The 17235-nt window shown below is 45.6% G+C and overlaps 3 protein-coding genes and 1 long non-coding RNA gene across 5 annotated transcripts in view; 3 read left to right on the top strand and 1 right to left on the bottom strand.

Moving 5' to 3' along the window:
• Positions 1-4966, top strand: part of jmjd1ca (jumonji domain containing 1Ca) — a 14635-nt gene extending 9669 nt beyond the window's left edge. Inside the window, exons 10-18 of the mRNA XM_076978987.1 lie at positions 1-108; positions 433-601; positions 751-841; positions 1220-1350; positions 1536-1658; positions 2143-2282; positions 2883-3092; positions 3784-3915; positions 4035-4966. The exon at positions 1-108 is cut by the window's left edge and continues 183 nt beyond it. Coding sequence (XP_076835102.1) covers positions 1-108; positions 433-601; positions 751-841; positions 1220-1350; positions 1536-1658; positions 2143-2282; positions 2883-3092; positions 3784-3915; positions 4035-4136 — 1206 coding nt within the window. The 3' untranslated portion in view covers positions 4137-4966. The remainder of the gene's footprint in view (positions 109-432; positions 602-750; positions 842-1219; positions 1351-1535; positions 1659-2142; positions 2283-2882; positions 3093-3783; positions 3916-4034) is intronic.
• An 887-nt stretch (positions 4967-5853) lies between these two features.
• On the top strand, positions 5854-8825 carry LOC143481051 (uncharacterized). Its single transcript, XR_013121948.1, has 3 exons — positions 5854-5961; positions 7097-7146; positions 8609-8825. It is a non-coding gene; the product is annotated as an uncharacterized LOC143481051 (long non-coding RNA).
• Positions 8826-12116: 3291 nt separating this feature from the next.
• On the top strand, positions 12117-15020 carry egr2a (early growth response 2a). 2 transcript variants are annotated; one of them, XM_076978989.1, is made up of 2 exons: positions 12117-12473; positions 12945-15020. In XM_076978989.1, the coding sequence occupies exons 1-2, from the start codon at positions 12308-12310 to the stop codon at positions 13904-13906; spliced, it is 1128 nt and encodes a 375-aa protein (XP_076835104.1). In that variant the 5' UTR covers positions 12117-12307; the 3' UTR covers positions 13907-15020. The 2 variants fall into 2 exon arrangements, with proteins under 2 accessions (XP_076835104.1, XP_076835103.1); XM_076978988.1 differs by having other exon boundaries at positions 12118-12473; positions 12909-15020.
• Positions 15021-15441: 421 nt separating this feature from the next.
• On the bottom strand, positions 15442-16639 carry adob (2-aminoethanethiol (cysteamine) dioxygenase b). Its single transcript, XM_076978990.1, has one exon. The coding sequence runs from the start codon at positions 16346-16348 to the stop codon at positions 15602-15604; it is 747 nt and encodes a 248-aa protein (XP_076835105.1). The 5' UTR covers positions 16349-16639; the 3' UTR covers positions 15442-15601.
• Positions 16640-17235: the final 596 nt, after the last annotated feature.

The following is a 17235-nucleotide window of genomic DNA, read 5'->3' as shown; positions in this document are numbered from 1 at the left end:
GCTAATGTCCCTCATGATTGGATAGGCAGCCACCGGCTGCTCTGGCTTAAAGATCACCGTCACCTAGGCAACCAAAGACTGTTCAAAGAGAACTGGACACAAGAGCAGGTTTGTGTTACTGCACACGATGTGAGCATTACTGTCACTGAGCACGGAGACGAGTGCGGGGAACTAGATCCACCGACACGAAGCAATCAATGAGATCTTGTTTTTTATTTAATTCACTTTACCAAGTTTCAACAATAAAAAAAGAAACCCGAAGGACACCAAACCGAATGAATTTTAACGCACTTCACTGTAACGACTTTTCATACAAACCGTTCTCATATTGTTGCCAGTAGTAGTGTGAATGTTTTCTGCGCTCTTGCCTGTCGAGCCGGGCTTGTTCCGTCGCGCCCGCCGACTCACGGTGCCGTCGGTGTTCCTCCGTAGCCGGTGTTGGTGTCCGGGCTACACCGCAGCCTGACACCGGGCCTGTGGATGCCGGAGCTGTTCTGCCGTGACTTCTCCGGTCTCCACGGTGACTTGTACAACTGCAGGGACGGCAGCATCACAAACACCCGCGTCAAGGAATTCTGGGACGGCTTTGAGGACGTGTCGAGTGAGTGCGTCCCGGTCGCTGGCCGAGTGTTTTGTCCTGAACCTAAGCCTGTTGTGTCTCGTGTGTTCCTGCAGTTCACATATGTCATTATATCCACACAATATCCACACATCTTATGTTTTTGACCATCTGTCGTGTGTGTGTATCAGAGAGACCCAAGACTGGTAAAGGCGACCCAGCGGTGTACAGACTGAAGGACTGGCCCTCGGGGGAGGAGTTCCTGGCTCTCATGCCATCCAGGTAGCCATGCCCTTAACTCCTCCCACCTTACCCACATTTGCACAGAATTACTGTGCTTACACATATCTCTTCCTCAATTTGCATAGCTCTCATTTTTTGAATAGTATTTGAATACTGAAAATGAACTCTGTATGAACCTCATGAATAGACTATTTACAGTCCAAACTTATTAAATTGACGTCTGAGTTTCCTGATTTGTTATCGGTATAATTATCAACATTTTATTAAGAATGGTCAGAGACAATAAAACAATGAATGGTCTTCCCTCAGCTGCTGTGATGTGATGATTTTTACATGTGTGTGAGGAAGCTGAATCCTAAAGAAACAGTAGTGCCCAGCCTGCATATGTCAATGTGACGCCGCTGGCTTTTTGGTTAGGTATGAAGATGTGATGAGGACCCTGCCAGTTCCAGAATACACAGGTCCTAACGGCACCTTCAACCTGGCCTCTCGCCTGCCTTCATTCTTCATCCGGCCAGACCTGGGCCCTCGCCTCTGCTGTGCTCATGGTATGATCCCAGACTCCTCCCCCAGACTCCTCCCCCCCAGACTCCTCCCCCCCAGACTCCTCCCCCAGACACACACGATGCCTCCGTCACCTTTAACTGTTCCTCTTCCCCTGCCATTCTGTGTGTGTGTGTGTGTGTGTGTGTGTGTGTGGTGTGCGTGTGTGTGTGTGTGTGTGTGTGTATAGGTGTAACCGCATGCCCAGAGCAGGACTTTGGAACCAGCAATCTGCATGTTGAAATCTCTGACACCATGAGCATTCTGGTCTACGTGGGCCTAGCCAAAGGGAATGGAGCTCTCTCCAAATCAGGTTAGATCTTCCCTTTTAAAGATGACCTTTGACCTTTGGACATACTATACAGTTGAGGATTTGTCATTCACCTGAAGTAGAACTAAAGTTGAAATTTTAGTGGCAGCAAACTGAAACGAAGAACAACAACAAGTAGTTAAGTTTCTCACGAGTGGAGTTCTGTGATACACCTGTACGTGGGTTTTGGTACAAGATTCCTTCCTGTGTAATATAGTCAGATTTGTGTTAGTAACGTCTTTCCTATGTCCAGATATCCATGAAGTCTGCTCAGAGCTGGTCAGTGAAAACGAACCCAATGACTCTGAGCTACATGCATTTCTCATTTAATAGCAGCGTTTGAGCCACTGCTAATGAAGTCATTAATGGCCTTATACAGAAGCACAACCGCTGGGATCTTTACAGGGATCTCATAAGCTTCAAGCGAGTTTCACTGGTAATCTGTGGGTAACACGTGTGTGTGTGTGCGTGTGCGTGTGTGATTCAGGAGTGCTGAAGCTCCTCGAGAGTGAGGCTCTGGACGAGAGTGTGAGGGGAAGGCTGAGAGACCCCGCTGAGGTTCCAGGAGCTCTGTGGCACATCTTCCTGAGCAAAGACCTCCAGAAGATCCAGGACTTCCTGCAGACGGTATGCTGCCGCTCCTCAGAGCCAGCGCCTGTCGCTACACCGCCACGGTGCACTTCCACGCTTTGGAGCCTTCAAACACCGTGTTCTCCCAGACTCTGTGGCCACCGTGACACACGGCAGCCCCTTCTCATCCACGTCTGCTCAGGTGTGGGTGGAGAGCGCTGGGCCCGGAGTTAGATCCTGCCTCGGCACTGTGTGGGTGCGCTTGCTTAGAGACATGATTTCACAATCCATCCCGGTTCCTTCTGCCACTCGAGATAGATCTGTGATAAGAATCATGAAAAGGCAGTGCTGTTGCAGTGTGTCGTACGCTGTCATTTTGTTTACCGCACAGGAGAGGTCATTTTCTGGGCGTCGGTTTGGTATGCTGATGACTGGTGCCACCCCTGCCTGCCTGGGTGGTGGGTGTAGTGAACAATGCACGAGAGAGGGGGGGGGGGGGGGGGGGGGGCGGAGCACCCCAAAACCACGCCCACTTCACATTTCACACCTTTTCTGCCTGGCCCCATATTCATTTTGTCTGTTTCCTTTAATGTTAATATGTACACATGTGTGTGTGTGTCTGTGTGTGTGTGTGTGTGTGTGTGTACACGTGTGCAGGTATCAGCCGAACACACTGAGGTGGACACGGAGGGGGACGGCGAGGCGGAGGCGGAGATGGACAGTGAGGCAGACCCACTCCGGGAGGGCAGCTGGTACCTCAGCCCGGAGCTCCGTCGAAGGCTCCTAGAGGAACAGGGTGTGGAGAGCCGCACACTCCTCCAGTTTCACGGAGACGCCGTCATCATCCCCGCCGGGGCCGTGCACCAGGTCCTCCACACACGCACACACACACACACACACACACACACACACACACACACACACCCCACCACATCTCCCACATCCAACATCTCCCACATTGTCTTATCCAAAACAGAGACAATGGAGGCACTATATGTCCCTGACATGTCGTCTTATTGCTCTGCTGTGATGGGAACTGAACCTGCAACCTGACATTTGGATTTGTGGCGATTATGTAGTAATTTCTGTATAGTGTGGTGATGTTGCTGAATCTGCGTGTTTTTATTTATAGTGCAAAAAAAGAGAACAAATTAGCCATTCAGGAGGCAGAGGGCTTGTTGTTTTCATAGGGCTGTTTGCTTTACCCTCGTCTTTCAGAGCAGTTATCTAGCTATAAGACTGGAGCAGAAATTCTTGGCAAAAGCATTCTGGTGAGCCTTGTCTGGGTAGACTGATGAGAGATGTTGTAAAAGGTGTTGAACGCTCAGTGAAGAGTGAAAACATGTCTCTTCAGCATAGATTCTCAACATATTTAATTGAGTTAGGAATTATCACCTTTTCAGCGGTCCAAGCTCACAAGATTGGTCATGCAACTTTCTTTCTGTGCTATATTCTAAATTAAATGTGCTATATACTAAATTATTATTCTTAATTTAGTTGTATAAAATGTTGCTTTTTGGCGTTTCTGAGAAAGGTCTTTGTGTGGGTTTATGTGCAGGTGATGAATTTGCACAGTTGTATCCAGGTGAACGTTGATTTCGTGTCTCCTGAACACGCCCACAACTCTTATTACCTGACCCAGGAGCTCCGCCCCCTCAAAGACCAGGTCAATTACGAGGACAAATTACAGGTGCCGCCACTCTTCCCCAGACATTCTTGTATTTCTCCACCTCGTGGAACGTTATTCATTATCGAATATCGAAATTATCGAACACCCCTCACACCGGCCTTTCGCTCTTGGTCGTCCAGGTGAAGAACATCTTCTACCACTCCGTGAAGGACGCCGTGGCCACACTGAGCAGACACCTGAAGGAGCAAAGCACCAAGGAGGTGAAGGAGGAAGAGTCTTGACGCCGTCCCTCTTCTTCCTCACGCCAGCCCCGAGATGCTTGAGCCCAGGTGCAGATCATCTACAGGCCTGTCAGGATGGTACAGGTGCTCTGGGGAAACAAAGCAGGAGCTGCAGACCTCACACACACGGCAAAAAAAAAAAACACTCATTTGCTTCCATGCAAAGGCCCACCACTTCCTCCATATCACCGTCTTCTCTTTGATTTTATTGTGTTCGCATAACCCACACCCCCACGCAATCCCAACCCCATAACTTCCTGCTTGGACAGGAAGTGAGGTAAGGGGCTGAATCATGGCTAGACAGTGTGACGAGAGGAAGTAGAACTCTCTCTCCCGAGCAGACAGCTGCGATAACGCAGCTGGGCAGGACAAGACATGACCTCCCAAGACCAGCACTTTGAAGCTCTCACATGCTGTGTGAACAGTAGGCTATGGGAAACCAGTGAAAAAGAACAACTGCACATGTCCCTCTTTCTGTTTCTTAAGAAAAAAAGGCTCTAAAAAAATAAGGATTGTTCATGAATAGTTATCGTGCTGCTGGCTCTATCTGCTCTGTCTGCCGAGGCCCAGACCACAGAGCAACTAAGCCAACACAACTTGAGCAGAATTCCTTCATATCAGCCAGCACCAAGCTGTTAGCAGTTATTGTTTATGTTCAAAGGCGATATTAAATTATTAACAGTTTGGCAGGTATTCACTGTGCAGAAGGAAAATACAAAAGAATTTGCAGTATATGATGTGTTTGTTTTAAAAAAAAAAGATCTTGTGAAATTTTCAGCTGAAATATATGTAAATAGCAGAATATACATATATAATATATTAATTATGATTTTTCTATAACATGGTGTGCTTTATTTGCTGTATGTGTTGTTTGCTACTGTATGTACATTGAAGTTAAAGAGATGTTTTACATTTTCCATTAAAAATGGATCAATCAAGATTTGTGTCTGTAAAATGTCTGCAAGATATTTGTCTGTAACCGATCACTCAGAATACATCACTAGATTACACATTTTATGCAATTTACACAATATTCTAAACGTACACATTCTAATAAAATTAATATTTTAATTTTCACACTGAGCACAGTGTAGGATTTATAGGATCATAGAATTTTGTAAATTAAATTTTAATATTTAATGCTGTCATAAGGAACCGAACGTTTGTGTGCCGTCTGTTTAAAGCACACAGGATCTCTGTGCCTTTAAGGTCCATTGACATGATTGTACACAAACACCTCCTGAAATCTGCTGCAGCTTCTCCCGGTCTGCTCCTCCATGCTGAAGGCGTAACCCTGAGCTCCTTGTTCCACACCAGCTGCTCCTCTGGGAGCTCCATGGGCAGGTGTGGTTAGTCCTGCAGGGGGGGCCAACGCCTGGGCAAGATCATCAAGACCCTCGCGGTCATCTCTCTCCAGCCGTGCACCCTGAGGCTTTCCCCTACTGTCCTCCCCGTCTCAGCCAGCTGGGACCTTCCTGTGTTTCCTACACAGCCCGGCCTGCGTCCCTAGGACGTTCCAGCATCCATGTGGGACTCCTGCGACTGGTAGCTGGAGATACTGGGGCTTGGGCACAGGCGTTGGCTTAGGGAGAGGTGGACAGTGGCGGTCTCTGCCTAGTCCAGGTGATTGAGAGCTTTCTCGCAAGCTTTAGACAGTCCCAGGTGTTCTTGATCAGGTGTTACAGCTATAGGCGTCTGCTTCTCTTGGCTGAAAAGCTTGACTGGGACAAAAGAAACGCCTCATTTCAGTCCAAGAACAACATCTTACATGCTTTAAAAGGAGGCGTCTTTTAACAACCACCAGCTCAAACGTATCCATCAGCGGGTAAGACCGTATTACTTCAGGTTCTACCTTATGTGTACACCAAGGTCTCGGATTAATATCACACCTAAGCAGGAGCAAACAGCTACGGTGGGTTTAGCATGGCACGGGGGTGAGGGTCAGACATATGGCCAACACCCTCAAAAAGTCATCCATAGTAGAGTCTGTTTACCTAAACATGCCCTGGAAGTCCATTCAGACACCGCAGTAAAACTCCTTTCAGGATGTCTGAAGATGTTAAAAGTGGAGAAATGTCATTTAGGTCGCTGATCTACGTGTCCGTCCTGACACCTGTGAGCTGTTTTTATGTAAATGGATCAGCGTATAATGCCTTGGTATTTTAAAAATCAGATTTGCGTTTCTAACATCCACAACAATCGACATTACTGTCATTAAATGCTAACAGAAACAACGAAATATGTGTGTAGAAACTAACTGTATTGCCTTTGCAAGTGACATTACAGTAATCAGAATACTGCAGATGTAAACCAGAGGCACGCGCATAAAAACGCGTTTTAGTGCTCCGTCGGTTAAGCTGGTTCAGAACACACTCCGTTAGTTTCCCTTTACTACCACGACGTGTCTTTCCTTCTCTCTCTCTCTCTTTGGTCGCCGAGAAGTCACTGAAAAGTGTGTAACATTTTATCGCTTACATAACCTCTGTCGGCTCATTTGTTTTTAAAATGTGGCTAAAAGCCAACAAGTGTAAACAGGACACGTGAAGTTCCTTCTGAGCACATCTTTCATTTCTGCTGTGTAACTAAACTAAAGTGTTTGTGCATGGCGCCATCTACTGTGGTATTAAATGCATATCATGCACGAATGTTCCGAGGTTTCTGTAGTGTCTTCGAAGCATCATCATCCTTAATAAGCAAACGCACGCCAAACCATATGCCTGAAAAAGGGACACTGAAAAGATATAATCTCTGAACCCTTATTTTTCTTTTCTTGCTTTGTTTTTTAGCTGCTTTTGAACTGTCCAAACAGGCCTACCAACTACATAAAGTGTAGACCTGCATTAGACAAGACCAGACTAGACTAGACCTGTTTTATTCCTACCGATGCAGGTGCTGGTAACAGTGTGATTATCTCCAGACACTTATTGCGCTGTTACTGTATTTAACTGTTTTTATTACAGAATGCAGCAGCGTGATCTTTAAAGACATTTCCTTTTATTGCTGTGGTGGGGTGAGTAGTTATGATTAGTAAATCTCGTAATAGGTTCCAGAACACCCTGCACTAGGAGTATATTGCTTTGTCAGTTACAACACAGTATGTTGAGGACTAACCGTGTTGAGGACTAACCGTGTTGAGGACTAACCGTGTTTGATGTCACGTTGGAGGAAATAGGATACCATATTATGTAAAATTACTCCAAGGTTTTTTTTTCAGGGTTGGATTTTAACATACCTGAGACACTAATAAAACTAAATACAAACTAATGTAAGAAACTGATGAGACATTCTGAAGATAGTCGTGTTGTGTCGGAACACTGATCACTCTTTTAGAAAAATCAATTTTCTAAAGGGAGAATGGGTCATAAAAAAATCAGTCCCAGCACCATAATGTGGTGCGGTGAGTAAATCGTGAGAGAAAACAATTAAAAACAGAGGCTGAATCCCCCTGTTTAAAAGCCCACGTAGGAATCAGCGGCAAGAACAGGAATAGATCCTGCTGGGATGTTAAACAAGAAGAATGTCACAAAGGCCTCGTAGGACATGTGAGCAGTAATCTCGATTTATTAGCGGGTCTATGTCGAGTTTACACGTAATGATCAACCCCCACTCCGTGCAATCCACTCCACTGCCTTATGGCTTTGTTTCTTCGTGATGACATGGGCAATACCCATCACACATCGGGAGCTTGGCCATCCATCTTCTTGGGACCTCCACCCACACACTGGAGACCTAGGGTGATGGCGGGGGGGGAGACCCGTTTCCAAAATGGAGTTAGACTCACTCATTAGAATAGGGTCCACACTTTTTCTGAGTGGTTTTCTATCTTGTTTTTTTTTTTGAGGGGGGGGGGTTGTTTTTTGCAAATCCAGTCGTGCAAGCAGATGTAAGGCTACTGGTGCGGTTTTAAAATGGTGATCTACACAGATTTATATACTTCTTGTTCTGAGAATATATACTTTACATTATAAATATATAATTTAATGTGTATACTTGCTGGATTTTGAAAACTATTGTAATGTTAGCAAAAGATGAAAATATCGGAAGCCAAAATCATCTTTTTCTTTAAAACGAGTTGGCACCCACAAAGTGAGACATTAGATGGTTAGTTCTCCTCATATAAGGCGCCTACTAGCAAGCCTCTTCGATAGATCAAACTTGTTTTCAATTGCTCAAACTCAGTTTTGCCCCAATGCTTTTTGCCTCTGGGCTGTGGAGAGGTGGTTTGCAGAGTGCCCTCACCACAGGGCCAGCTGTTAGGGAAACCACGCCTTGAGCACGGCCTGTGTATGTGACCCCAACACCTACGGACTCCCCCCGGCAAAGAAACGCTTTCTGATCCAATCTTACTGGCTCCCACCACCTTATTCATTACCATAACAATTTCAACTCGGAGCGTGTTTGGAGGTGGGAGAAAACCTCTTTGTCTGATGTTTTTTTTTTTTTAGTTGTACATGACTATTTCTGATCTTAAGGTCTACGAGAGTGTGAGAGGTTGTGTGAGTGCAGGCTGCACAAGTGTGTTTAGCCAGAAGCAGACCAGAAAGGCCTGGAGCTCAATGCTGATATTTCTAGATGCATAATCCAAAGACCAACTGGAAGACTGAAGAAGGCCATTGACAAATGATTACACTGGTAAGTGTAGTGATTCTTGTTTCCTGCATGTCGGTTATATTATCAGTGAAAACAAAATGTTTAACAATATATTCCTCATACTGCAAACGGCATTGCATGATTCAGAAGCTATCCTTATTATAGCCATCCTTATATCTTATTTTGACAAAATAGCAGTTGAATTGAAAAGCTGCTATAATACTATAGATCCAGTTACTGTGTGATCATGTTCTGACCCCATTTGTGGCCCGTGTATTAAACAGGTACATCAAAACAAAAGGAAGTTTAAAACCAATTTGAAACAAGTACTTTTAGAAACTGATATTCAGTTTTCAGGATAATACAGGCTGCTAGATGCAATCCATCAATTAAATAGCATTGAGAGTGTTGAATTACATAAAATCAAAACCAGGATCTAGAATGAAGCACCACCACTTTAAATATAGAACTCCAAAGAACTGTGAGATTCAGACTGCGCAGATGGCACCGTTTCTGGACTGAATGCAATGGTGTATCAAAAATCCATAGAACACGACTCAATACTAGCTTGGTGTGTTATGAAAAGGAATAATCTATTTTAAAGAATTTGCCCTGTGACGTTTGATTAATCGTCCTGTGCAGAGGTCATCAGTCCCCTGCGCGACACCAAAGCATATGCAAACAAAATGGGCGGCAACCTCAGCCCAACATGGCGTGGCGTGGGCGTCCGGGGCACAGGGGGCATGGGAGGGGCATGGGACGGGCATGGGAGGGGCATTGGGGGCTGGGGGTGGGGCTGTGATAAACAATTAGAAAAAAAAATATTACAAGTTTGCTACAGAATATAGCCTATATTGACAGGACGTGTCTTGTGAGCATGAGTTCTTCGTGTATCCAACAAAACAGGCTTTAATTTACTCCACTTATGTTACCTGAAATCCAGTGTGCCTTATCTTTCACATCAGCTATTAACTTGTGTCTGTTCTCTTCAAATGCATTAAAAGAGATATCTAAAGGAGATGCTGGCAGCCCTGACACAATAGGAACACATTTTTGTGCCTGTGGGCGTGAAACAAAGGACAAGGACATTTGGAGAGGGACGGAAGAGCTGCCCCCAACACTGCTGGAAGAGAACCATGCTCGAATCTGAACCGTCTCCCTGTTTGACACGTAGAGCACAAAAGCAGGACGGGATGCAGAAGCCATTACCACTATGTAGTGTAGGACAAACCTTTGTCTGCACTGCGCCAACAGCAAGCGACAGAATCCATAACATGAGATGTGACTGTGTGGTTCAGTGTCTGGGCCATGCTGGGTTTGTCCCAAAGACACCATGGGTTTCAGACTTCATTACAGAAGACAGACTTGCTTTAAAAGTCTTTAGTACATTACTAAAGACTAAAAGGTACGTTAGTCCATCTGATGAGTACTTTTGAGATTATCAGGCCAGCAGCGTTGCAGAAGACAGGAGGGAAACTGATGTGCTGTATGAAGTAGGGTGAAGGGACGAACATTCATTACAGAGCCGTGTTTGCACGCACACGAGTAATCATACACTTAGCATAATATACAGTGTGAACGGTCGTAACGACTTTTGTATGTCAATTACTCTTAACCAATATATCGTGTGCCTTCTCCTCCCCTGCCTCTTCCACGTGGACGCGCGTGCGCGCGCGCACACACACACACACACACACACACACACACACACTTGACTCTTTCATAAAAAAATATGAAAGAAGGCGAACAATTAGAATGCATAAAAAAACGTCCAGAATGCGGTCACGAGAGATAACGCACACAGAACCTACTTGTGAAACAGGCTGCGTCACTTCGGGCCGGGCGAAGGGCCGCCGAGACATGTGCGTGCATGCGAGTGTGGGCGCGCGCGAGAGGAGGAGAGAGAGGGGCAGCGCGCGCCAGAGGAGGTGGCGTAGAGGCGAGCCGTAGGAGGGCGAGTCTATTCAGAGAGGAGAGCCTCCGCTTCGGTTCCGAGTCCACGGAGAAGGCGCTGGTTCTCCGGTGTGGGCGGGTTCAAAATTAGGCCTCGATCACAAGCTGCTCGATTGCTCACGCTGCCACGTACCAAAATAACTGGTGTTGGCAGAAAAAAACAACTACACAAAATTTGGTTCAATAATGCATGAAAATGCGCGCGCGCGTGTCTGTGTGTGTGCGCGCGCCATCCTAAGGGAGAAGTCATCTTGCAATGTGGGATTGTTGTATGGGTGTAAAGTTGCCCTCGAGCCCCAGTCTAGGTGGAGCCCACTGAGGCGTCACCCCATGTCATAGTTCTCGGTGTTTCTGTTATGTTTACTCAGCGCTATTAAAATAACATTATACCGGTGAGAGAGACACCAGAAGCATTTCCGCAGCACCGTGTAACACGGAGGGAAACACGTTCCCAAACCAAAGTATTTCCATAACATTACCTGTATCTATAACCGGTATGGTAGCCAGGAAATATTCACAAATGTGATGTTACTGGTCTTCCATGAGGAGTCCAAATGATCCATTTCCCCGCAGTCCCATAACGGACAGGCTGTGCGCGAGCACAGAGTAGGTCCACACCTGCTAGGTGTTCCGACAGGTTTGTTGATTAAGTTTACTCTCACCTGGCTTTGGACTTATCTCGTCTTTTATTAGGCAGAAGGACGTTTCGGATCACTCTCAGTGACCCAGTCATTACAATTCAGCAAGCGACAGCTGTGACTGTAAGGCATAACATTTGATTGTGTAGCCTTGAACTAAATCGATTTTTTTTAAAAGCGGTTAGCTTGAGGTAATTCTAGCAGTTTATATATATATATGAAAAAAGGAAAAAGTACTGCTTATACATTTTTCATATATAAAAAAAAGTAAGCAGTACTTTTTTTTCTTCTTTTTTTCATTTTTCAACACCAGAAAACGTTCCCAAATATATCAAATACCTATCACTTTCTTCCATTGGCCCGATCAGGAAGTTACGATTGTCGTGGTTTTACCTCACTCTGCTTTACACGATTTTCCGTGTCGAATTTCCCGGACGCGCTCCTTGTTAGTCGAACAGGGCGTGTTTAGGTCGCCGGATAAAACCATTTATGGGTGTGACCCGACCGGAATTCCTAACAGGGTACACGATTTCGTTTCAGAAAGTTCCGTCAGTGCAGAAATTAAGCAAAGTTCTGAAAACCAAACGAACATGTTTAATATTTCAGACTGACTCTGGAGACTACAGTCGTAATGGCTGAGAGATTATATGATAGGACTTAATAGGTCAGTGTTCCCAATTGTCGTCACACAGCTTGTGTCCATTTCCAGCCCATCCCTGATTTTTTTGTCGTATGTCCATGTATGGTCAATGACGTAAAGGATATTCAAAGACGCCTCTTAAATGCACTAGCACATGAGACTCAGTTATCTGACATCCGACAACTGAAGGGCCGTCACATGCCTATTTATCAAAAGCGAATAGGCCCTAAATCAAATTTAAGATGTCATAAAAAATAATTGTCACCATATTTTCTAAATTACAATGCTGGTTTATAGTCTATTTCAATTACTACAACTGAATGCGTCTGGACAACTTCTCGTGACTAAAAATGACAGCAGAAATTGTGGATAAAGTCGCCGAGTCGCTACGTGATTTTTTGCGCTCCATTCCAGCGAAGGTCTTTCCTATGGATGAAATCCCCACGGCACCGCCAACTGGGTTTCCTAATGGTGCCGCGGGAAACGGCACTGAACAGTTGGATGAGGCGTCAGTAGGTAAGCACACGCCTTACCTGTGAGGAGACGTGAAGGAGTGCTCGGTGTCTGTGGTTCGGTTCAACCTACACTTAATTCTGGAATGGGTATTGGCCAACTGACGTTTAACGTGTGTACGGGATCTCAAAAGGGTGTTATAGTTCCCGAGAGCCATCATTTTAACGTCAGGGATTTTAAAAGAACGGTCCAAAAATTGGTTTGCCTGTCAGTAGACATAGTGGATTAACTGACAGTGCTTCTTGGTCAAGGGGTCTCTGGAAAACTACAAATTAAAAAAGTCTGTGATCTGACGAGGTACTACAGCAATGTATTGCGGAAATGAAATAATCTGTAAAAGTACTCTACTATACTCTGACTTTTAAACTCCTTCATAGGGAAACGTCATGTTAGAAACGAATACAACATTTTAATGTCTATTTCTTCTTGATCTAACAGGTGGATTGAGCGCTGACCGCTTCGTGTGTGTTACAGATCCACACAGCACGCAGACTTCGCCTCTCGCCTACACTGGGAAGATCTCCATCGACGCACAGGACGCACACGGGAGCTGGAAGCAGGAGGGATTAATAAACTTCGTCTGTGCAGAGCTCCAAGGTAAAGCCCCGGTCCTGGGTCCGTTCTGCACCGCCTCTCCGGGACTCGCAGACTTCTCCGGGACTCCGGGTTGTTCCAAAGGGCACGAGACGGATAACAACATGGAGCACGTGTACTCGGCGCCTCCTCCTTACACCTGTAGCGCGGACGCTTACCAGGACCCGTCCGGATATCTGTCCACTTCTTCATGCCAGATTGCATATCCACCACCCCCTTACTCAGGCGCGAAGTCCACTATCGACGGTGCGCTGTTCTCTATCATCCCGGAGTACGGGGGAGTTTATCAAAGTAACAGCCAAAGGGACATGCCGGTTTTCCAGGAGAGAAAACCCTTTTCATGCTCTTTGGAATCTATCAGAGTCCCCCCGCCTCTCACTCCTCTGAACACCATAAGAAATTTTACTCTTGCGTGTCCAGTGGAGGGACCGAGGCCACCCACGGACCTCACTCCCCAGAACGTGCCATTACGCCCAATACTGCGGCCACGGAAGTACCCAAATCGACCCTGCAAGACGCCGGTCCATGAACGGCCCTACCCGTGTCCCGCAGAAGGATGCGACCGCAGGTTCTCCCGCTCGGATGAGCTCACGCGCCACGTTCGGATCCACACCGGGCACAAACCTTTCCAGTGTCGTATCTGCATGCGTAACTTCAGCCGAAGCGACCATCTCACTACTCACATTCGGACGCACACGGGGGAGAAACCGTTTTCCTGCGACGTCTGTGGCAGAAGGTTTGCGAGGAGCGACGAGCGACGCAGACATACAAAAATCCATCAAAGACAAAAGGAGAAAAAGTCGTCTGCTCCTTCACAGCCGTCGCGCGCCGAGGGCACATGAGTGTTCATTCTGGAGAAGACAGGACGACTCCTTACCCTGAAAACGTGAGCTTGTTATCGGCAGACCACGCTGGACATTTCAGTATGAAATATAGTGTTTCTGAGAGTACAGATTATAATGGCAGCTATGAGTTTTGTGTATGAGAGTTTTTCACAGTAGTATGGGCAATGTTTGTAAAAAAAATGGGGCTTTTCAATTTTATCATTAGCCTATAACAATGTAAATGTCTACTGTTCTATTTACCGATAATCTTCTAATCTATAAGGAAGTCTTATAGATATTGGGGGATCATTATATTTTCGACGATAGGCTATTCAACCTATTATGAACTTGTTTTCTCGCAAATGATTATAGTGTCGCAATCATCTTAACTGTCAAAGTGATGCTTAATCATATTTGTGGAGCTGGGTGCTCACCACAGTGTCTATTTTCGTTATGCGTGTGCACTCCTAACGTGTCTTCTGTAGGAAAAGACAGGGACAGTCACTCTATAAGGTGTGCGTCTGCGAACAAATGTATCGGCTGTGTACATGTTATGTTGTAATAGGCCAAATAGCAAATAAACCCAGACTGCATTCTTTCCAAAGTCAGTGGCTGGGACAAAACAAAAACAAAACCCCCAAACCAAAACAAAAACAGATATGAATTACATATTTCTGCCACTAGAGTCTGCTGTTTGTCAAATATTCTTTATTGTTTTTTGTTTATTTGTTTGTTTTTAACAAAGTGCAGATTTTAGGTGTCATCAGGATTACATGTAATCCTGACACTATATATATAACAGAAATTTCGGCCGTGAGCCCATATATTTCGCACACATTAGCGTTTGTAAATATTCTACGTGATAATCTAAAACAATATAGCGCTGATCTCACTGGTCGGACAGCATGCCAATTTATGAAGCTCGATTTCATCATTGCTGTTCCTCCCAATTTTTTAAATATTTCACGTTTTATTCATACACGTACATAATAGTTAACTCAAGGTTAACAAGTGTTAGTTTTGCCTTGTTAAAGTTTCAAACTCCTTATTGTCTTTGGTTATACGCCTTCTGAATAGAGTCTGAATAGATCTGAACACAGACCATAAATAAATTATCAAGGGATTAGCTCCAGCAGTGTTTTCTGTTGTATGTTGCGTGTAAATATTTTTCCCGTGTCTACTTCCGTAGTCTGAGACGTTAGTTTTGATGGCATTGACTCGTTGCTCTACCATCGGGGCACAAGGTACCGTAATCAGCTCCAAAAGCAGGAATCTAGTTCAGTCCACTTTGTTACAAATACTAAATATGTCAAAGCAATACATTCTTTGGTAATCTGCTACTGATTATATTTCCAGTCACAAACCATGCAGCCGATGTCAAATGCAATAAATATACAGAACCTAGAAACGGTTTGGTTTTAAACAATCAATATTTATGCGTATTAACAAAACAGACATGGCAAATCACAACTGAAATAATGAAACAGCAGCAGATCCATAACAGGTCAAAAAAAAGCTAACAAAACAAAATAAAATACAAACAAACAAACCAAAAGTAGTATTTGTTTATTGAGTTCATAGTCCAACTTATTAGGGGCATCTGCAGTGTCCCGATAACAGGACAGCTGTCCTGGACCTGACGACTCTTTCAAGCTTTCTTACAATTTGGGTCGCGATCTGTACAACCCCATGATTAACTGAGACGAGCGTCCTTCAGAGAGAGACCTTTGGTCCCGGGTAAGGTTCACTTCCACACCAGAATTCGCCGGGCTGCGGTATTTCCGCGAGCCAAACCTCCGCTTTTTTCTCTGCGCACTCGGAACCGGCCGGCAGTACTTTGTAATAGTGACAGTCCCTCCCGCCGTCCGGGTTATAGGGAGGCGCCAATATATCAAGGAAGGCGGTGGGTCCGTCAACGGCCTCGATCTGGTGGACGTTGTCCCTGTATGGTGATAAGACACATGGCGTGTTCTCCTCCGTGTATTCCCCCACTGATCCACGCACCGACAGCCGCACAGAACTTTTCTGGAAGGAGAGCAATGGTGGGCTGAGCTGCACGCCGCTGGCACCGTCGGGGGACGCGTCCAGTTTGTCGAAACAACTAACTCTGACCTTGCCATAAAGCACTTTAATCAGGCCGTACATGCCCGGGTGATCGTGGAGCGGGATGCAGGTTCCGTGCTTGAGCAGAAACACCCCCATGCTGAAGGAGTCGGTCTCGCAGATGTGCATGTAAGTGACGGGCGGACCGTGCAGGGGCACAGGCGCCGGGCTGCTCTCTGCGTGGCGAGGTGCGATCCTCAAATCTGCCGCCCTGACTTCTGCCAGAAGGCTCCTTAGTTTGTTGTGGTTCTCCAAAAACACCTTGTTCTCTCCAGCAGGAGAGTTGTTGCGGAACGTCGTGAGGGCTTGTCTGGCAATTTTTTGAATAAGCGAGGTCATATTATCCCGAGGCATCATAACGTGAGAACAGCCACAAATCCGCCTGCTGTGGTGGCCGAACAGCCGGAGATATCTAGTGGACGTTAAAGGGTTCCTCACGGAGCTCCTGGCAACGTTGAAACACTAACGGCAAATCGCGTAACTCCAAAAAACATTAGACGATCTCTGGTGCATTTAAATGTAACACCATCCAGTTAGCAAAACATAACATACAACCATGAATACGACAACGATACCGTTCATTACACTGACTTCCCCCCCATGCAGACGTATCGGGTTCACACGTCCGCAATGACAACGCTGCAGTTCGAGTTACTTGGAATTGTGGGATATGTAGTTATACCAGAATATGGACCGGACATTGAGTCGTTTGTGGCATAAAACAAACGGGTATAGTCGCCTTTTAAGCCTTACAGTGAACGTATACAAATACAGGGCAAAGTGTCTTATTCGGAAACAGAACTAAAGTACTCCAGGCAAATGTATTTTAGCTGTACTACAATATCCATGGCGTCCTCTTCTTTATGAGTGAGAACATAAACACACTCTTGCACGCACAGGGCAGAGAACAGAGGCCCCAAGGGTAACAGGATTAGGTCAACTTTATTATCATATTTACAAAGCACTGAGGTCTGATGAAATACTTGTAGATGATGTAGGCCCCACTACCACGGACGTAATTTGGGGGGGGGGGGGGGGGGGGGGGTTATGAAGACAGGACGACCCACTTTTTCAAAAGCCGGTTTTGGTCCCCCCCAGTTTTTACGGTTAAAACCAAATATTTAAATAGCGACGAATCTATGTCCCCCCCACTTTTGAAATCAAAATTACGTCCATGCCCACTGTAGCTTTAGCTTATTTCTAGAGTTATAATAATTAGCACAAGCTTGAAGAGTTGTGGTCAT

Source organism: Brachyhypopomus gauderio, chromosome 17, assembly GCF_052324685.1.
Source record: "Brachyhypopomus gauderio isolate BG-103 chromosome 17, BGAUD_0.2, whole genome shotgun sequence".
NCBI classification, from domain to species: domain Eukaryota; kingdom Metazoa; phylum Chordata; class Actinopteri; order Gymnotiformes; family Hypopomidae; genus Brachyhypopomus; species Brachyhypopomus gauderio.
This window is presented reverse-complemented; position numbering and strand designations above follow the sequence as displayed.